Source organism: Microtus ochrogaster, linkage group LG2 (assembly GCF_000317375.1).
Source record: "Microtus ochrogaster isolate Prairie Vole_2 linkage group LG2, MicOch1.0, whole genome shotgun sequence".
NCBI lineage: Eukaryota > Metazoa > Chordata > Mammalia > Rodentia > Cricetidae > Microtus > Microtus ochrogaster.
In genome coordinates, this window is record NC_022028.1 from 47899802 (window position 1) to 47921404 (window position 21603).

General features: G+C 52.5%; 1 protein-coding gene across 1 annotated transcript in view; it reads right to left on the bottom strand.

The window, feature by feature from the left end:
- Window positions 1–13787, bottom strand: part of Pfkl (phosphofructokinase, liver type) — a 22455-nt gene extending 8668 nt beyond the window's left edge. Inside the window, exons 1-8 of the mRNA XM_005360263.3 lie at window positions 13595–13787; window positions 9199–9272; window positions 5364–5441; window positions 4685–4874; window positions 4015–4180; window positions 3450–3494; window positions 3142–3250; window positions 1022–1148 (exon numbers count right to left, since the gene is read on the bottom strand). Coding sequence (XP_005360320.1) covers window positions 1022–1148; window positions 3142–3250; window positions 3450–3494; window positions 4015–4180; window positions 4685–4874; window positions 5364–5441; window positions 9199–9272; window positions 13595–13679 — 874 coding nt within the window. The 5' untranslated portion in view covers window positions 13680–13787. The remainder of the gene's footprint in view (window positions 1–1021; window positions 1149–3141; window positions 3251–3449; window positions 3495–4014; window positions 4181–4684; window positions 4875–5363; window positions 5442–9198; window positions 9273–13594) is intronic.
- Window positions 13788–21603: the final 7816 nt, after the last annotated feature.

Here is a 21603-nt window from a genome sequence, read left to right on the forward strand (position 1 = left end):
GATTCTGCAGGAGGTACTGCCCAGCTTTGTCCATGGGCCCAGTCTCCATGGTCCACTCGTGTAGCCTTAGATTTACAAACAGTCCTGAGGGTCCCTAGAACCAGTCTAAGAAAGATGCTACAGCATCCAAGCCTGGAGCTCATGTGAGTGCGAACGTGTATGTGAAGACCATGTGACCAAGTGTGTGCATGGAGGGTCCATGTGTACATGCATATGGAGGAACATCTGTGCATCCAGGACTGGTTATGTTTCATGGCCTACGGCCCTGGCTATTCAACACTGAACGTACTCTCTGGCCTCTCTACTCAGCATCCACTGAACCCCTGTGGTTCAGGGGGCCTGGGTACAGACAGAATAGCAAATAGGTTAGAGTCCTGACACAGAATCAGAACATATGGGGACACAATCACTGGCAGAGGGGGCGGGGGCAAAGGTAGGAACACCAAGGCAGGAGGGGGAGGGCTGTGTCTTCGCGAGGGGTGCCCACCACCACCAGAGGCTAGAGGCAGGCTCTTCAGTCCCAGGTGTTAGTTCTGTTTAGTTTTGCTTAGCTTTGTTTTGAGATAAAAGTTCATTACAAAGCCAGGGCTAGCCTAGAATTTGTATGAATGCCAGGCTGGCACAGAACTCACATTCCTTCTGCCTCATGGGATTACAGGTGTGCAACACATCGGGCAAGTCCACACTGTTGAGTGCTGAGTCTGGAGTGGAGGGTGGGGACCCATCACTTGGAGAGCTCACAGAACTAAGACCTAACACTGGGGTATTGAGGGGCCCAGCCAGAGACAGACTGAATGCAGTCAGGACCCAAAGGGTTGGGGCTCACAGTACAGAGGGACCATGACTTGCACCAGACCTGAGTCCTCAGCTTCCCTGGAGACCCCAGCCAGCCACCCTACAACTGATAATGTCAAGAGGAGGAAGCAGCTCCCAGTGTCAGTTTCAGTCCAGGGAGGGGCCAACCCAGGACCAGCAGGGCCTCTGCAGGAGAGAGAGCTGGAGCCAGGGGACCGGAGAGGACATGTCGTGCCCCGGGAGGCTGCTATACTCACATTCTTCACGTAGCTGGATGTGATGGGTTTTCCATGCCGGTCGATGGCTCCCTCTGCGATGATAATGATGTTTAGTCGCGATCCGCGGCTCCGCGTCTATCAGAGACACTGGGCTCACTCTCCAGCCATGGACCACACACAGCATGTGGCCATGGGGACAGCAAGCCTCACTGGGGTCTAGGACACTATCTGCAACCCACTTGAGCAAGGACAAGAAAGAGGGAAAGAGATCTGGAGTGCATGGCAGAGCCGAGGCCAGCCAACCAGGACCACACAGTCCTCGTGGAAGGCAGCAAGCAATAGGCTAGGTAGTGGGGACAGGGGATAAGCAGGTACTGGCTAGGGTGTCTGCAGGGGGCAGACCAGAAATAACCGTTCCTGCAGGTAGCTAATTAGAGACTCAGGTCCCTTCTCAGGCTGTTTCTGCATTCTTCAACGGGGAAACCTTCCAATGCCAACCAAAAGCCAGGGGTTCTGATCCACTCTCTACACCGGAACTAATGGGAGGGCTACACTTAGCACAGGGGACCCAGGAGGCCCAACAAGAGCTCTCCCTAGGTGAGTCAGTGTCACAAGCTAATCTAACCATAACAGAGCACGCTTGCTCCTCGGCTTCTCTCTTCAGTGATCCGACAGACGGACCTTCATGATGCACCAGCCTGCAGGCTGCACTGACACCCAGAGCCTCAGTAAGGGCAGGGTGGAAGCAGCTAGTGAGACAGTCTCACAGCACAGCCGAGGCTGACCTAGAATTGGTATGGCACAGGCTGGCAGAGAACGCATGCTGCTCCTGTGTCAGGAAGCTGGAAGCAGCTTGTGAGAGACCCGGTTATAATCGAGGGCATTAGAGAGCTACAGGGAGGAGGAGGTGAGGCTGGCATGGAGCCTGACCTCCAGGCCAAGGCTGCAGGCAGAGTCTAATAGCCAGGCTCCTCCCCTCCCTTCAGCGTGAGCAATGGACAAGGCAGGAAACGCCTACATCTTCAGGGGAAAAGATCCAAAATCCTGAGGCTCAAGTCCATCACCTGACCCAGGCAGGTGAGGGCCAGGTACGCAGACCCCAGGTGCTCAGGCCCTGCCTGGCACTGCTGCCTCTATCTAGGCCTTGCCCACTTTGTTCTACCTCCATCCTACCAGTAGCTTCTCTTGGGAAGGTTCTAGAAACAGGTCATGACTCCCCAGGAAGCTCTACTGTCTGGATAGGATGCATAGCCCCAGGGAGGAAGTACTGGCTCTGTTCTGGGGGTCTGCCTCTCCAAAACAGGCATGTGTGTACACACACACACACAGTCGCTGGACAGACAGATAAGTGGGCCCCACCCTGTCTGTGTGGGTCCTCTGCAGAGCAGAGTATATACCTGCTTATGCCAGAGTCACCTCAGCTTCATCTCAAGAGCCATGTGCCAGACTGCCTTTGCCTGCTCCAGACCAAGGGACCAGCCACCTTCCCCAGCTCTCTGGGACCTCTCCTACCAGGCACCCCATTTCTCTTGCTTCCAGGGTCCCCAAGTTAGGACCCAGCAGACACCACCCACCGACACTTCTAGACACTTACTTCCTGAATCAGAACTTACCACCCTCAGGGGAGCACAGACCTGGCAGAAAAGCCCCCAGGCCCCTCACCTACCCTTTGGGCCTTTACAGGGTTACATTTCTTACAGAGTCATTGCTGAGGCCTGATTTATGAGGCCACCTTTCAGAGGCGAGATCTACTGCCAGTACTCCAAGAAACAAATCTGCCATGCTCCCTGCACTGGCCACAGAGATGCCCAGACAGTGGTCTGAACATCTCTGCCCACTGGCTCTGCCCACAATGGGTAGGACTGCTGGTGTGTCCAGCAGTCAGCACTGTGAACCTCACATCACACATGCAGAAGTCAGCAGTGTGGCCCTTCCCCAGGCCCATCCAGCCATCAGTGCTATAACCTTCCCACAAGCACATCCAGAGGTCAGTGCCACAACCCTCCCAGATCCCCCAAAGGGTGCTGGCAGGTGCTGCTGAACCAGCGATCGAATGAACGGGGTCCCAGGGACACCTGCCTCTTAGATTCTCAAGTGGCTGAAGTAGAAATCCCTGTTGGCCACTCACCTCGCCCAGCCTCTCACACATGAAATTCTCCCAGCCATCCTCAGGAGGTGCTTCAGGGATGAACAGCCAATCAGCCCCTGAGGCCAGCGCAGACACCAGTGCCAGGTATCTGGAGGAGCAGAGGGACCAAGCCTGCTCAGGGCCTCCTCCCTGTCTCTATCCTCCCTGGTGCCCACCAGGGCTCCCTCATACTCTTAACACTAAGTGACCAACTGGTGCATTCCAGACACTATGTGTCTGCACCCCACTGTCCCCAGCAGCCCCCAGGTGCCCCAGCACTCCCCGCCGACTAAAGCCAGTCTCCTTACCCGCAATGACGCCCCATCACCTCCAACACAAAGGTCCTCTGGTGGCTGCGGAGACAAAATGAGTGCAGATAACAGTGCCAGGTCTCGTAGGCCACACATCTTAATCCACCAAACTATACCAAGAGGACGGGGTGCTGACCGAGGACAGTGCCCACCTCCTCATGCCCATGGGCTACCTGCTCCCTGGACTAGAAAACACCCATCAATATTCGAGACAGTTCTCAACCATCCTGAGGGCCTGGTCCTGATCCAAACCTGGTGACCCCTGGTTTGAGCCCAAGCATCCCCTTCAGGGGCACCACCACCCTGGAGTACAGTAGCCTCTGACAAGTAGGGTGCACTGCCAATGTCGCACTGACACCTAGAAGGGTGGGAACTGACCCCAGCATCTCCTTCAGCAGAGGGTACTGGCCTAAAAGCCAAGAGTTAAAGATACCGCTATAGAGCCCACTGGCTACCTGCTCCACTGCCCCTACTACGGCAGCCCCCGTGAGGCCAACTTCACTACCACGATGGTACAGAGCCCCCACCCCAGCGAGCCTTGTTAGCATGGGTCCCCACTTACCTCTGGGCAGTGGTGGTAATGGCGTCAATAACCTCCATAATGCGGTGCAGGGCTGAGTCCGTGCCGATGGTCATGTCGGTCCCGCAGAAGTCATTATCGATGGAGCCCACCAGCCCGGCGATGCTCAAGTGTGCATACTTCTGAGCCATGGACTCTGAGATCTTACCTGCACCAGAGAACCACAGGCTTGGTGAGGGCTGCGACCCGAGCAGCTGCTTCAGCCACCACACCTTTTCCTCCCTCATCCACCATCTATAAGAAGGGGTATAGCCCAGCAGGGCCCCAAATGCCTCATCACCCAGTAGGAAGCCTCCAGGGGACCACGGGGGACCCTCTGTGTTCCAGGAGACACAGAATGGCTGAGATGTCACCTTCCAAGCTGCAACCTTGGGCCTTGAGCCAAACGTCACCCAAGCCAAAGCTACACCTCTGTGTCCCACACCAGACTCTCTTAGGAATCAGTTACAAGCACGGCCGTCACATGACCAGGAACATGCTATACTAGAACACGGGACACCACCTGTGATCTCGAGGGTTCTTTGAGGCCAGGAGCGGTGGGTTCATGCTGACCTGGCCACCAGGGTGACCATCCCACATCAGAAGCTGTCCTGGAAGAGATGACCTCCAGCTACCTCCAGAGCCAGGTAAGAGCCAGCTGTACACGACCTACCTTCCTTCACCAGCTCCTCCAGGAGGCTGCCCCACTCATTGCGGAAGATGTTGGCACCCGTGAGGCTACCGTCCCCACCAATGACACACAGGTTGGTGATGCCATGTTGGAGTAGATTGTAGGCTGCTGCCAGGCGTCCTTCCCTCGTGGTGAAGGCCTTGCAACGGGCACTGCCAATAATGGTGCCACCCTGCATGGAAGAGGAAGGGGCCTTTAGGTGGGGTGGCAGAAGGTCCCAGGAGGCATCAGAGAGATGTCACTGCTGGACAAGATGGACCCCACAGAATTAGAGTGAAAAGTCTCTAGAACCTTGTGTGGTTCCCCCTTCTCTCTGGCCTTTCTCCTTAAGTCCAAAAATTTGGGTCTGGGGAATATCCACAAGTCTTAGAACTAGAAAGAACTAGAAAGAACACACATCACATGACACACACCACACACCAGAACAGAACCATCCCTGTCTCCACCCACAGCCTCCCTGGTCTAGACTACTGCCTCGTGTGTGTGTGTGTGTGTGTGTGTGTGTGTGTCTGTCTGTCTGTCTGTCTGTCTGTCATTTGACATGTCTATGTGTCTGTGCACCCATGAGATCTCTGTATCTGAGTGTCTCTATGCGTGTGCACACCCACACATGCTCACACACTGCCGGAGTGGGAAGGAGCCATCTGACTTCAAGCCTCACCAGCTGGATGATGTTGGAAACACTGAGCCAGTTGGCTGGCTTGATGTTCTCACCTCCTTCCACAAGGCCCTCGTAGCCCTGAAAGCAAAGACGGACGGATGAGATTACAGCCCCACTGTAGCCAGCAGCACTGTGCTCACCGCAGTGAGCTGGCTCTAGGAGCCCAGCCACAAACCCTGCTGCTCACAGGCCCAGCAGCCGATGCCAGACTCCAGGCATGTTCGACATGCCCAGGAGTCCATTACTACAGAGGAAAACACTCAGTGCATGCTCATGGTACAAGCAGACACCTGAGGACTGCCTCCAAGCAGAGCTCATATCATTGCATCTAAATAGGAGAGAGAAGGCCAAGACACAGAAGCCCCTAGGGAAGCCCGATGTCCTTCAGAAGAGATCTGTCCAGTGTGAGTGGTGGAAATGACCCGGCTGTGGTCTGAGGGGACTATGAGAGCTTCCTGCTACGCGACAACATAGTGTGACGCCCTCCCCTACCCATGGACATATGTAACACCTAGTTTCTAAGGCCAAAATCAGGCTGCCAGGGACACACACATACTACTCCCCAGGGGGACATGCCCATACCCAAGGGAGAATTCACAAGTCCCATGGATGTGGGGGCAGCCACAGAAGACAGTGAGTGTCCTATGTGTCCCCAGGTACTTATGGCCAATCTTCACCCCAGAGCATAGCAGCGCAGGGCAGTACACCCCACAGTTCTAGACTGCACTTATTTTTCATGCTGGAGGTTATAAACCGGACCCTCGTGGGAATTCCACTTGGCTTCTTTACTGACCTCTGCTGCTGTTCATCAGACAGCAAGGTGCCAAATGTCTCTACCACAAATGCTGTCTGTGGGTTTTATACATGATGGACATGGGTAAGTCTGATGGTTTGAAAGAAAATGGCCTCCAAAGGGAGAGGCACTATTAGGGGGCGTGGCTTTGTTGGAAGAAGTGTGTCACTGTGGGGGCTGGCTCTGAGGTCTTTTGTTCCTGTCAGTCAGCTTCCTGTTTCTTACAAGATGAAGGATTCTCAGATACTCCTCCAGCACCATGTCTGCCTACACGCCACCATGATTCCCCAGCACGATGATAATGGACTGAACCTCTAAAACTGTAAGTTGCCACCCCAATTAAATACTTTCTTTTATAAGAGTTACCGTGCTTATGGTGTCTCATCGCAGCAGGACAGTAAGACCAGACGGACGGCCTCTACCACGTAGTTCAAACTCCTCAGGGGACACTCCTGGCCTTCCAGCACCAGGGAGAAGTGGGCATGCCATGCTTGGCCTGGGCCGTCCAGCTCAGCTCTGGCCTGTGCTCCTCCCTAGCTAAGTGGTAAGGCCCCAGAGCGTGTGTAGAAAACATCACAGTGAAGGGTCAGCTCAGGCCCCAGAAGCCACAATAGCAGCTCTGCCTCCACCCCTGGAATCCAACCAGAAGGTTCTCAGGAGCCACAGAAGGACAAGGCACCCCGGCCTGAGGAGTAAGTAGCTTTTCCTAGCTCAAGCCAGGCCAACTGCACCTCCTTTGGGCCCCTAAGACCTCCAGCCGTGAAAGGAAAAAAGTGGGACCATTAATTAATGTGCAAGCTCCAAGACATCACTGGTAAAACAAAATCACCTGCTAAGTGTCAACAAGAATTCCCGAAAAGAAGCTGTATGTGCAGAGGCCGATTGGTTAGAGCGGCAGGAACATGGAGACGGTGGACTGTTGCCGGCCCAGAGGCCCAACACCGTATCTGGCCTTGCCCATCCCAGTATCAGAACTAACATCCTGCGTCTAACAGATAACAACCCCTGGGAATCCATTAGCTCAGCAGACCACCAGCTTCCACTGGCTCATCAGACAGCACCTGAGCCCTACAAAAAAGCTACCCCCATATCCTGTTATCGCCTCTCTGACCCCCCCCCACCAATGTATTTTAAACTGGCCTTGATTTATGCCTTTTTTTGTTCTGTAAAACTGTGACACTTCATGAAACCGTTCCCGCATTGCAACATGGAATTTGGGGGAACTTAAATCTGTGTTTCTGGTGGGCAGTGGTGATGTGGACATGCCTTTTAACTCCAGCACTTGGGAGGCAGAGGTAATCAGGTATCTGTGAGTTCAAGGCTAGCCTGGTCTACAGAGTGAGTTCCAGGGCAGGCTCCAAAGCTACAGAGAAACCCTGTCCCTGTCTCAATAAATAAATAAATAAATAAATAAATAAATAAATAAATAAATCCCTTGAAGATCCCTCACCGATACTCCCCCACACTCTTAGGGGTGCTTGGTTCTATTTAAAATGTCTCTTTTTAACCCCATCGGCTTCACACTGGCTCTCTCTGAAATCCCTCTCTCCTTGGAAGTACGGACTCTTAGTGCTGTCTGTGTAGAGGTCTCTGAGGAGGAGGGGCACTCTGCAGGGCCCTGCAGTGATGGACAGGGGCAGCATCTCTGTGCTTCCCTCTCTGCTGCTGCTGACCACCGTAAAGTCCAGGCCCCTCTCCTCCGCGGGAACCCCAAGCCGAAAGGTCCAAGAGAACAAAGCAGCCCCCGCTTACTTACACAGTCATTAAAAGACCTCCACCCATAAGGACACGAGGGAGAACTCATATTTATGTATTTATTTGGCTACATAGATCAGGCTGGTCCCTTAACTCACAGAGATCCTCCTTCCTCTGCAGCTTGAGCACTGGGATTAAAGGCACATACCACACACACCTGGCCTTCTGTATTCCCACTTCTCCAAAGAGGCCAGGATCCTAAGGAAAGGGACTTCACATACGGCTTGGACCCAGTTCTCCCCATTGGGAGCCCCCATATTCTCAGTCACAGCTGCCAGGCTCCCGTGCCTCAGATCTCTGAGATTCCACTGCAGTAGTTGCAGGGTGCCCCCCCATCCAAGCCTGAAGCCTGCACTCAGAGAGGGAGCAGTATCTTCTGTACTAGGGGGGAGCCCCCACTATCTCTCCCTCCCCCACATCTGTTGAGCAGAAGACTGGGTATGGCCCTGCCATAACTTGGGGCCAGGGCAAAGGCACAAGGACACACCCAGAAGCGAGAGGGAGAGGCAGAGGCAGAGGCAGAGGCAGAGGCAGAGGCAGAGGCAGAGGCCCTATGAAGAGGCAGAGCAACAGCAAGGGTTGGATACATTGTATATAAAAAGAAAAACAATGTAACCCACAAGATAATAAAGGGAATTCCGGAGCCTGCCGGAGGGAGAAGGAAGACAAGACACTCAGGGAGAGGGTGGGAAGAGGAAAAGAGAAAATGGCTCACAGACTGCAGTGTCCACCCGAAGCAACAACGTCAGGGAGCCCCTCACCCTGACCTTGCCTTCTATAGGCCACAATGATAGAGCGGACCAGGATAGACAGTGTAGCCCAGGGAAGGGGCGGGGTTCTGCCCCTAAGGCTCTATGCTGAAAAAACCTGGGGAGATGGATTGTGCTACTGGACAGCAAGAGACAAAGCAGGGCTGGCATAGGTAGGGCCTGGACCCTCCCGCATTGATCTTGTTGTCCTGGCTGGTCTCCTAGCGACCTTCCTTCCATAACCGAGGCCTCCATCATTGAACAGTGTCCAGCAGTGGCTATGGGACAAGTATCAGTGGGCACCAACCCTGTAATATGTCTCATTCTGCAGATGCCTTGGCTCAACTCCCTTCCCCCAGACAACACACATCCCATTAGTCCAGGTCCAGACATCTGAAAGCTTCCAAGGTGACCAGAACAGAACACACTGTCCTGTACCACAGAAAAAAATGTGTTTCCTGTAGGTGCACACAGGTTACCTCAGCATAGGCTCCTCCCACCTCACCCCCCACCACACCCCCACCACACGCGGCCTTACCTCGTAGATGAGGAAGACTTTGGCCCCCACATATATGCCCATGCGAGTCACAGCCCTGACAGCAGCATTCATACCTGCAAGGGAGTTGGAACACGCCATCAGTCCAGGTAGAGAGAACTGAACACTCCCAGGGCACCCCATCCCAGTGGGCTGGGAGCCAGGAAATTAGAGTCTGGCATTCAACTACTTAACTCCCCGGAACACTTAGAAAGCTGTGGAGGAGAGTGGCAGCCGCCCTTGGGTGGGCCGGGCTTCCTTTCACTCCTAGTCCCCGGCTTCTGCTGCTGTATCCATGGCAACAGGAAGACCCTTGACTCAGCCAGCAGAGCCCCCATTCTTGAGGCCCACAGAATCGGTGCTAACCGTGGGGCCTAGGAACTATGAGAACAGCGGAACACAGAGAACGAGTCCAGACCTCTGCCATAGACTAGCGTAGTCTATGAGAGGGAAGGCGACATGGGCACCGAAGGCCACTCTGCCCGCTCTGGCCATACCCTGCCCTTTGGGTCTCAGCGCCGAGCACAAAGGGTCACTGGATGTCCCTAGCTGAGAGGTTGCCTCCCCTGTCCTCCAAACTCAGACTGGAAATGCTGGTTCTGCTCTGCTTCACACTTGCCCAGGACCCACAGCAGGAAAGGGCATTGGTCCAGAAGTAGCAAATGCCTCTCCTCCCATAGCAGATGGAAGTATTATTGCTGAGGCTGAAGTCGGAGGGAGCCGGGAACATTCCACGCACCCGGAGAGCTGAGCACCAAGGCCTAGAAAGTCAGAGGTGCCCAAAGCAGAGGCTGGGCATGGGCTGCTGGTTCCCCCTGCTCTCACCTGAGTGGGAGCAGCAAGGGAGATCGGGTTAGTAAGTCTGCAGCAGCCACCACTGTCGCTGGACCCTTACCAGTAAACCACAGCCTTGTGCCGATACACAGATTAATAGAAATAGGTTAATCTAAATGTAAGAGTTAGTTAATAAGAAGCCTGAGCTAATAGACTGAACAGTGTTGTAATTAATACAGTTTTTGTCTGATTATTCGGGTCAGAGTGGCTGGGAAACAAACAAGCAGTCTCTGCGTACACACCACCATGCCTCCTCCCTCTCCTTAGCCCAGGCCAGCAGGCCCAGCGGATGGGGATAGAGTTTGGAGATGTCAGAGGTGAGGGACCCAGAGTCCAACCCCTAGTCACCTCTGGCTTCTGCAAAGGCCAGTGTCAGCTGACAAGGCCATCTCATCAGGCAGCTGGGTAGGGGGACAGCACAGGGCTATGTTATCATATCAGGTGCAGTGTACCCCTTCCTTGTAAATGACTTCAAAACACTAAAATAAAACCTACATTGAGTCCTAGAAACAATACAGGTGCCAAACCAAGCACTGTCCTTCTTGTTGAAACATGACCCTTGCAATGGGACCTGGGAGAGTAGATGTTCCTGAGAACCCATAAGGAAGTTGCTTTGGCAAAGGGTTCCTGTTACTAATTCCTTTCTTCTTTCTTTCTTTCCTTTTTTTGGAGACAGCGTTTCTCTGTATAGCCCTGGCTGTCTTGGAACTCAGAGTGCTCCTTCCTCTTGCCTCTGCCTCCCAAGTGCTGGCATTAAAGGCGTGCCCCACCACCCACTACAGACCAGTCAGCTCCTGTTACTATTGAACCACTCTGTAGAGTGCCAATAACTGTGTTGACAGCCTTGGAGTCTGGGGTTGGAGGACAGGGAGACCCCTAAGCTTGGTGCATCCTTTGTGCTATGAACTGAGGCCCAGGTGGCAGGGTATAGCCAGAGGTGGCATCTTGGGTGCCCATACCACTGCTCTATATGCTAGACTGTGCAGAGGTCTGGGCCCCACCCTCTGTGTTCCACTGTCCCCACAATTCATTTTATAGGTAGTCTAGAACTCATGGCAATCCTCCTGCCACAGTCTCCCAATTACTGCAATTATGGGCTTAAGGTACCACACCCAGCTAAAAGGTCTTTTTAGATGCCCTTTAATTTGCCTTTTCCTTCTCAAAATAAACTGGGCAAAGACCAGACCCAATCAAAGGGCCAATAGCAGAGGGAGCCAATTGTCTATCAGCTGGCACTCAGAGTGCCCTGTGCAGAGCCAAAGCCTGGTTCTACATTTGCTACGAAAATGAACCTCAGAGACGTAACCTCTAGTAAAACAAGGTATTTTACAGGCACCAAGAGATGATCTTGGGCCTACCGGGGTGTTCTTCATCAGCTAACAGGCCTGCATCCGATCCCAGACCCAGCAATGCATGCGGCTTGCAGCATAAACAGGAAATCAGAGCCTACGCTGACCACAGTCCAAGTTGTTCAGGTCCAAGAAAGGAGCTGGAAGAGATGTCCAGAGAACTGAAGCGCCTACGCTGGGATGTGACTGAGGTCAGCCAGGCTGGTTTGTTGGGGCTGTCTTTTGGTTGATAGATTTTGTTTTGTTTTTCTACCTGTCGTTACCTTTAAACAAATTACTCTGTTCAAATAGACATTGGTGGACGAAACAGCCTTCCTCGGTTCCCTAGCACGACTCTAGGCCAACAGGAAGGGAAAGACTGGGGCCTGAAAACCATAGGTCTTCCTGCCTGGCTGGGAGGAAAAGAGAAAACTTTTCATAGGCCAGCGGCATTGCCTGGGTCAGGCCAAAGGAGCTGGTCGTTTCTGGCCAGGCCAGGACTCCGGGTCTGGGCCCAGGTTGCCTCCACTAGTGAGGAGAACCAGTGTTCACATGTTCAGTGCATGCAGATGGGTTCTGTGAGAGCGTCTGAGTGTCCATTCTCCAGTTCTCATCAGTCAATGCCACTGAGGGCTCATGAGGCCACTATGGACACACAGAAGGCAAGAGGAGCCCAGCAGCTGACTAGCCACCCACAGGCAGCTTCCAGCATTTGGGCAACAGACGGTGCCACTCTGCCATGACACCAGCTGCTGCTCCTTGCCCACTGATACTGGCCCTACTCAGAGAGGATTCTGGGAAAGCCTGTGAGGAACTTGCCCTGGAGCCCGAGGGAAAATGTCAACGGGTTCTGCCTACCCTCACCTGACCAGGAAGGGACTCCTGAGTCTAGCCCCTCCACTAGCCTCCAAAACAAACAGCATGTCTGTCACCCTGGTGGCCATGGCCTGGCAGCTTCCTCAGAAGGAAGGCAGCAGGAACTCCACACCCACAGAGACCTGCAATATTACCATCTCTCAGACACTGGAAACTCCTTTGCTCAGACAGGCGCCTAAAGTGGATAGCCTATGCCTGCCAGAGCCAGGAGCCCTGCAAGTGGGATTCAGGTTCTCCTGGCCTCCCTGAAGCGCCTATCTATCAGGTGATGGGCCCAGTCAGGACCTCTCTTGGGGTCCCTACCATGAATGATTCTTCCTCAGGTCCCCAGCCCACTCTCAGTGCCAGCACTGAGCTATTATACTCCACTGCCACAGCCGTGAAGGAGGGTATGCTGGCGGCCTGGCAACCTCCGCCAGGCCCAGGGACTCCACAGGAATCTGAGATTTCCAACAGGCTGGGAGTCTGCACTACCTTTTCTGCCTTCCTGGGCTTGCAACCACGCTTTTAATAGGTGTCCCAGCTGCCGGCATCAGGGAAGCTAAGCCCCTCGAAGCCCACGTGTCTTCCTCAGTCTCTCTCCGTCTCTCCCCTCTCCGCCCCTCCCGTCAACTGAATGGCATTGCTCTCCAGCTGTGCCCAACTGGAATCAGAGACTTCGGCAATCAGCACGGAATCAGGCCACCAAAAGAGGGCCTGAGAGGAAGCAGTTCCTCCCAAGCCAGGCAGAGGCTGTGTGGACCCTGAGCAAATAACCATGGGGTGCTTGCCCTATTACAGGAGTGAGAATAGATCTTCGCTAAGAAATACTCTGAACGTCCCCCCACCCCCAACTCCCGCTCGATGTACTACTACTCTGTTCTCCACCTAGGCCTCCAGCCAAGGGACAGGAAACAGCCCAGGCGAAGGCACGTGGGCAAGCATGCCCTACCCTCACCCCATCCCAGTGCAGACAGAGTGGGAATCAGAGGCTGCATGGAGAAGGGTATAGGGTCCCTGGTCCTTTCAAACTTCTGAGCTGTGGGATTCGGCCAGGAACACCTCGGTGAGGTCCTGACACGTGTGGCCCAAAAAGGAGCAACAGAGTGCCTTAGGTCTGCGTGCTGCGCAGACACACCCCCAAGCCGGGCGGACTTAGCGCGAGGGCGGGGCATGCCAGGGCCCGTGGCCTGCCGCACGTACGCTAGCGACCTGGGGGTGGAGTCTGGGGACAGGGACCTGGAGCTGCGGTGCCCCCGAGGGAGGATGGCTGGCCTCGTATCTCCAGGTCCCAGGGCGAGGGACGGCGGACGAGCCGGAGGGGCCCGACGATAGGCAGAAACCCCGGATCCACCCATAAACATGCCTTCGCGCCCCATCACCTTGCGCATCGCCACCACTGGTCAGCACTCCGATGGCCTTGCCAGCCCCCGACATCCGCAACTTCTCCAGGTCCACGGTGGCCATGGTGGCAGAGGAGACCGGGAGCCCGAGCTCCTCTCCCGCCGTTGCCGTTCTACGTTTCTAGCCGCTGTCGCCTGTCCCCGCCCAGTGCCGCCGCCAGTGCGCCCAGTTCGTCCTGTCCCGCCCCGCCCCGGCTCCGCCCCCAGTGCAACGTTTGACTGACAGGCTCGGGGACCTGGTCGCCCCTCTGGTTGGCTGCCGGAGAGAGTGAAGCGCCTCAGCACTTAGAAGGGCGTAGCGCACTCCAGTTCACAAATGCCTGCCTGCGTAGCAGTTCAGGAACCAGGGGTTCCCAGGCACGCAGTCAGACTCCCCAGCCACCCAGCAGCTACGACCAACGTCCCCACCCAGGGAATCCGCCACCCGTGCCTGACTGAAGTTTCTGAGCACGTGGAGTTCATAGTACGGGAAGCTGGTTTTACAGCTGTTCAAGGTGCAGTTAAAGGAAACCTGTAGCCAAGTCTCACGGGCATTTTAAATCCCACTTGGCATGGATCCTGGGCATGCCCGGAGGTGCGGGTGTGGCTCAGGCGAACATTCCTCAGCAGCTCTTTGACTCCGAGTAAGGCTTGCCACAGCCTCCTTCGAGCTGGGAAAAAAAAAAAAAAAGCTTGGAGTCACCCTCCGTTCCACCACAACTGCTGGATGTAGCTGCGGGATTTAGGGGGAAACCACGTGATATCGGCTCATCATTACTTCAGCGGGATTTGCTAACTCGTCCACCACCCCAATCCTTACAGCCCGTAGAGAGCTTCTGGTTTGGGGGAATGGTCTATGCGTGGGACAGAGAGTAGGGAACCAGTCCCCCAAAACTGGTTAGAGGGATTCAAAGCTGGTGGGAAACTGGCCAGATCCGGGACTCTAAGGAAAGGTACCCACAGTCCGGAGCCCTGGATCTGCGGTGCCATGGATAGGGGTGACCTGTGGGGATGAGGGCACCCGGGTGTGTGAGGTATTTATGAAAGAGCTACCATCTGATACTGATGGTTTATGCTTTTTGCCTGCTTTTGTTATGTTTTTGTTGTTGTTGTTGTTGTTATTTTAAGATTTATTTTTGTCGCAGAGCTGTGGTGGCCCATGTCTTTAATCCCAGCACTGGAGAGGCAGAAGCAGACAACATAGCAGGGTCTCTGGAGGGGAAAATGTTTTACTGGGGTGAAGGAATTAAAACTTTCGGATAATAGTCATGTTGTAATCCCGAGTTTTACAATATTTGGTAGAAAATACTAATATTTAATGTTTCATAGAATGGACTAGAAACCGGAAATGGAGCATAAAATATATATATATAAGTTAAGTTTCAAACCCCGGACAAAAGGCTGAGGTGCCTGTTTTACATATCAAAACTGGCCTGGTCACCAGGTTCTCCCAGCATCCCTTGGTCCCCACTCTCCAGCTAAGGGTCTTGGCTGCCCTTCCCCCAAAGGCTCTTCCCTATATAAACCAGTCATTTTGGCTACCTGCCCCTTCCTGGAACTTTGACCTCTGGGCTTCTGCTCCTGGTTCCCCTTTCTACCCTCCCCCTTGCTCCTCCCCCTCTCCTCACATGGCCCAGCTCCATCTGGTCATGTTATGTCCACTCTGGACTCTCCCTGTGCCTGCTTCTACTTACCCACGTATGGATAACAAACTTTCTACTCCACCATACCTAGGAGTAGTCGTGATATATATGTGTGTGTGTGTGTGTGTGTGTGTGTGTGTGTGTGTATGGATTCAATATGCAGGTTAAAGAGTACTCACAAGTAGCCCCTAGACCAACATTTTTGGTCATTACTTTCTTGTAATCTTAGCACCTATGTGTATATTCATGTGTGCCCTCCTGAGTTTTTGGTTTGTTTGTCTTTGAGACAGGGTCTCTCTATGTAGCCTTGAGATCCACCTGCCTCTGCAAAGTCGTGGATCTCCTGGCTCCCACTTGTATCCTTTTTTTTTTTTTTTTTGTTTTTTTGTTTTTCGAGACAGGGTTTCTCTGTGGCTTTGGAGCCTGTCCTGGAACTGGCTCTGTAGACCAGGCTGGTCTCGAACTCACAGAGATCCGCCTGCCTCTGCCTCCCGTCCCACTTGTATTCTTAAAAACACAGTGAGATTCCTCTTCACACTCATTAGGACAGTCACTCGAGGTTCTTATCACTCTGTAAATGACAAGGGCTGGCTGGGGATGGTGTAATTGGAGCCCTTAGGCATTGATGACAGAAAGTGAATGGCCTGATGGGGCCTCAAAACTTAAACTTAGACTTGCCATCTGGTGTAGGCCTGAGCTGCAGGACTTGCCCCCTTCTCCATGCTGGCGGGGGCTGCTGTCAGGTTCCGCCTTGTGAAGTCAGAGGAGCCCCAGCTACCCACATGAGGGCCGGAATCTGCAGGTTTTATTTATGGCATGTGTGTTCCATTTCATGGACTTGGGAATCAGTAAAACCTGCAGCCCAAAATTCAGGGGACTAGAGAGATTATGTCGCCTCTGCTATCCAGAAGGCGGTGGGCGGCCTCCTAGGAATTAGCAATCAGCCAACTTTCCAACCGTTAGGCGCTAGTTACTAAACTCACAAGAGAAAAGGGATAAACCCCGCCTCTGGGAGAGCCCAGAGTGTGTGGCCCAGTTTCAAAACCACCGGCTGACCTTTCTAGGGCAGGCGCGTGCTAGGGCTGCTAGGATCCTAGGATACAGGCCAAGGTCAAAGGACTAAAAGCAGGCTGGGTGGAAGAGAGGGGCCAGGGGTGAAGGTAGGGCGTGGTCACGATGAGGGCGGGGCTGAAGTGTGGCCCAGGTTTCTGGTTGGTGTTTGGAAACCCTAGAGTTGAGTGGGCTTGTAGTCAGGGAATGAATGAGTTAAGTCATCCTCCTTCTCACGCTGGAAGGACCATCCAACTGTCAGACGTCAAAGCCTTGCTCTGAATAACATCCCTGTCCTCACTTCTCGGCAGAACAAGGGCCAAGGAAGAGGAATTTCCTCAGACAGTTCTACTCAGGGCAAGTCAGGAACCGATTATTTTCTCAAGTTGACCCGGTCTTGAGTCAGGCAGGTTGATGTAGATTGCAGGGTTCAGGCTGTGTTGGTGTTTACCTTTCTCCTCGAGTAGCGTGCAGAGTGCCTTCCAGTACCATGAATGCTCGGCAGTCAGGGCGAAACTTCTAGTTAGACTTGGTCAGAAGCTTATCCATTTTTTTTCCATTGACCACTCTCTCCTTCCTGCCCTAATTTGGAGTTTGGTGCACCCTCAGCAGTGTTCTGAGGTAAGGCGTTCTCCTGAGACCTTAAACTGTCTACCTGGATGCTTCATAGAAACATCCCATGCAGACTTGAGGGCTAACGGCATTTGCCCACAAGGTTGGAATGGCTTAATCAAAAACATCTTGCCCTCAGCCTTGCTGGAAAGGAATCAACCAGTCATTCTAACTCTGTACCGCTGGCAAATGACACAAGAGTTTCTTTCTAAAATCTGTAGAATATCTTCCCCCAGATGTTGTAAGTCACACTGGAAGCAGCTGACAGAGTGGGTCTGCTTCCCGTACCTTCACTGAGTACACAGGCTTTCCAGGTTTCCTTGACTTCTTGACTGTAGACTGTAGGTGGAAGTTTCTGTCCCACCAGCAACTCCCAAATAAAGACACTGAGACTTAATATTATCTATAAATGTGGCCAAGCAGTGGGAGTGTATGCCTTTAATCCCAGCACTTGGGAGGCAGAGGCAGGTGGATCTCTGTGAGTTCGAGGCCAGTCTGGTCTACAAAAACTAGTTCCAGTACAGGCTCCAAAGCTACAGAGAGGTGGCTGGAGAGATGGCTCAGAGGTAAAGAACACTGGCTACTCTTCCGGAGGTCCTGAGTTCAATTCCCAGCAACCACATGGTGGCTCACAACCATCTGTAATAAGATCTGGTGCCCTCTTCTGTACTGTAGGTAGGATACATGCAGGAAAAACCCTGTATACATAAAAATAAAAATCTTTTTTAAAAAAAAGCTACAGAGAAACCCTGTTTTGAAAAAACAAACAAACAAACAAACAAATAAATAAATAAATGTTCGATCTACAGCTTAGGCTTATTACTAACTAGCTCTTACATTCTTTATGATAGTTTTTATTTGCATTTTATGCACATTGGTGTTCTGCCATACTGAAGTATGTCTGCATGAGGGTGTCAGATCCCCTGGAACAGGAATTACAGACAGTTGTGAGCTGCCATGTGGGTGCTGGGACTTGAACCTGGATCCTCTGGAAGAGCAGCCGGCACTTCCAACCACTGAACCATCTCTTCAGCCCCTAGCTCTTACATTTTAAGTGAACCCTCTTTTTTTTTTTCGCTTTTTCTTTTTTTTGTTCCCTTTTTCAGCTTGGCTTTTTGTTTTCTTGTTCCCCTTTTTTTTGGCGGGCTTTTCTTTTGCTTCGGCCTTTCTTATCTCAGTCTGACTTTCCTGCCTAACTGTATCCTGTTCATCTATTGGCCAGTCAGTTAGTTTGTTAAGCCAATCACAGTGGAATATATTCACACGGTGTAAAGGAATAGTCCACAGCCCTTGACTGGTAACTGCTCATTTCTGCACCTTTCTGGATGCCTAGTATTTCTGCCTTGGATTTCCTTGGTTGAGGTTGGACATTTCTTAACATTCTCTCCTATTTCCTAACTCCCCATTGCTCTACTTCCAGAGAATGTTTCTCACAAGATGTTCTAACCTTGCATAATGGTCTCCCTGTCGGCCATCATGGCTTTGCTGACTGGAGAACTCTGTTACTCTATGAATGATCCTTTTTTATTTGAGGAGGAGGAGCTAGATAGCCCAGGCTATCCTTGAACTCACTATGACTCCCAAGCTGGCCTTTATTTGTACCCTCCTGCCTCAGTTTCTCAGGGCTAGCTAGGATCAGGCCTTGGACAGCACCTGATCTGGTTCCCTAGAGACTGGCTGGATCAGGGAGGACCAGGCCCATTCACAGGGGACTCAGGGACTACACCACACTGCTCCAGGAGCCTGGAGAGGGCAGGCTAGCTTGTGAACGTGTGGAGAGACCTTCTGGTCTGCTCTTGCCCAATGTGGCCATCTGCGTGACTGCAGGAATATCCCAGATCCCCATCTATCACCACACATTGTCCATAGTGACCCTGACCTGCATTCCCACCTGAACCTGTCTCCACCCTTCTGGCTCAAGATATGGTTAAGAGTCACCTGAAACCCGGGCTCTGCAATATCAGTGCAGAGCCTAGTGGGCTCCAGGCTCTGTTCAGAGGCAGGCAGGCATGGGGACTGAGGAAGGCTCTGTCTGCACATGACGGAAGCTGTGCCTGCCACCAGCGACATCAGGGAGACTTTGACCTTGCCCTGCAATGTGGGCAACCTTTGAGACTGGCTAAGTTTGGTTTGGTTCTCACCTGTCTTCCATTTTGCCCTGGGAAATTTCAAGCATTGTTATCAGAGCCAGTGGTAAAGATGACTGTGCCCTTGGAGAAGCATCTCTGGGGGCGAGGAGAGGAGGAGGGGTGGGGGTGGGGCTTAGCAGAAGAGCTAGGGGGTAGGGGCGGGCTGGAGGCTGAGATGGTTGTTCCAGGGAAGTGGCAGTAGGGATAAAGAGAAGCTAACTAATATGTAAGACATGTAGGAGGATTCTCCAGGGGTCAGGGATGCATAAGGACCCCACAAGGGACAGCAGGGCCCTGGAGGCCTGTCACTCAAATAGGGCTGCTCTCTCCACTGCCTTCCAGGCACTATCTCCAGCCCCTCTGGAGAAGAATGAGTCTCTAGGTAGTGATGAGAACAAGAGAGTGAGGACTGACTGCCACCTCCTCACAGAGGGGATGCTCAGGGCATTCACTGAGCAGAGGTGTGTTGAGGATGTCCAGCACACATGGGGTTCCAGGCTCAGACTCAGGCTGGTAGGCATTGACTGGCCCATATGCATCTAAGAAAACACTGGCCACAGGCCTGTTAGTCTTTCTTTAAAATTGTGGATTTAACTGGGTAGTGGTGGCTCACACCTTTAATCCCAGCACTAGGGAGGCAGGGGCAGGCAAATCTCTGTGAGTTCAGCTTGGACTAGCTTCATAGCTACCGGGAAACTCTCAAAAAAACAAAATAATGGGCTGGAGAGATGGCTCAGAGGTTAAGAGCTATTCCAGAGGTCCTGAGTTCAATTCCCAGCAACCACATGGTGGCTCACAACCATCTGTACTGAAATCTGGCGCCCTGCTCTGGCGTGCGGGCATACATTGAGGCAGAATGTTGTATACATAATAAATAAATAAATATTTTTAAAAACCAAAATAATAATAATAATGATGATGTTGATAATCATAATCATGATTTTAGAGTTGGAACATGGTTCTGCAGTTAAGAGCACTGCCTGCTCTTACAGAGAACTCAGGGTCAGTTCCCAGCACCCACATGGTGGCTCCCAACCACCTGGAACTCCAGTTCCAGGGGATTAGACACTTCTGAATTCCAAGAGCACCAGGCATGAATGCGGTCCACAGACAGACAGACAAACAGTCAAAACACTCATGCACATAAAATAGTAATTTTTTTAAATTTTAAAACCATTTTTTGTTTGTTTGTTTGTTTGTTTGAAGACACGGTTTCTCTGGATATCCCTACTTATTTTGGAACTCACTTTGGCTTTGGAGACCAGATTGGCCTCAAATTCAGAAATCACCCTACCTCTGCCTCCTGAGTGCTGGATTAAGGGCGTGGCATATGCCACCACCACCCAGTTTACACATACATTTTTATGAGTTTAGTTTTTCATGCCTTAGTTAGGGTTCCTATGCCTGTGATAAAACACCATGACTAAAAGCCAACTGGGGAGAAAAGGGTTTGTTTCATCTTGCAGGACACACTCATTGAAAAAGCCAGGGCAGGAACTCAAGCAGAAACCTGGAGGCAGAGGCCATGAGGAGTGCTGCTTACCAGCTTGCTACAACCTGGGACCATCTGCCCAGGGTTGACACCACCCGCAGTGTGCTGGGCCCTTCTACGTCAATCATTAGTCAAGAAAATGCCCCTGCAGACTTGTCCACAGGTAGATCTGGCAGGAGCATTTTCTCAACTGAGGTTCTCACTTCCCCAAGTGACTCTAGCTTATGGCAAGTTAACAAAAAAAACCATCCAGAACACAGGGGAAATACATAACATATCAATAAATAAAATACTAAAAATCACCAACATATTTCAGTTCCTGTCTATTTTCCCTACCAACTCATGCTTCTTTTGTTTTTAGTATCTGGATAATGCTGCAACCTGCGCCCCCTGGTGGTGCTGTGCCCTCACTGCTAGTGCTGCAGCCCCACAGGTGAGTCGACCTTGAACGCTGTCTTTTCCCCACCCTACCCCACCCCCACCCCAGGCAAAGATAAGGCGCTTATTTCGTGACTTTGCCCTGTGTTGCTTCTTTGGTAGTGAGGTCAAGGGTGGCTCTCAGCTGGGCTGAATTACTCACACTCGGGGAAGCGGCGACTCTGTCACCTGGGCTCAGAGCTTGGGAAACTTGGACATGTGTAGGAAAGCAACAGGTGGGAATCAGGTGTCTGAGTACAGGAGTCCTGGACCCAGCTCCCCCTGAAGTGCCCATTATTTTAGGGGTCCTCACATCGCTGACAATTCACAGAAGCTGAGACCCCTTCCAAACAGCCTAAGACAGGATCTGAGCACTGCGGTCACAAGGGAGAGGCACTGGCCCGCAGCGCTTTTCACCCAGACACAATTCTGGGCCAGGCCCAAGCCCCACGGTGCAGCCTGTGAGGGCATGACTTCCAGAAGCTCTAGCTTCACCAAGGCCAGGTTGGCTCAACATCCTCTAGATTTCTTTCATCTGTTTCCCCGTGACCCTCATCAGTACTTGGGGTCCCGGAACCTCAGGGGGGACAAGAATTGCTCAGAGCTTTTACTTCCCAGTTCTGGAGAGGCTAACACTGGGCCAGCTTAGTGTAGGGTTTGGTGCCT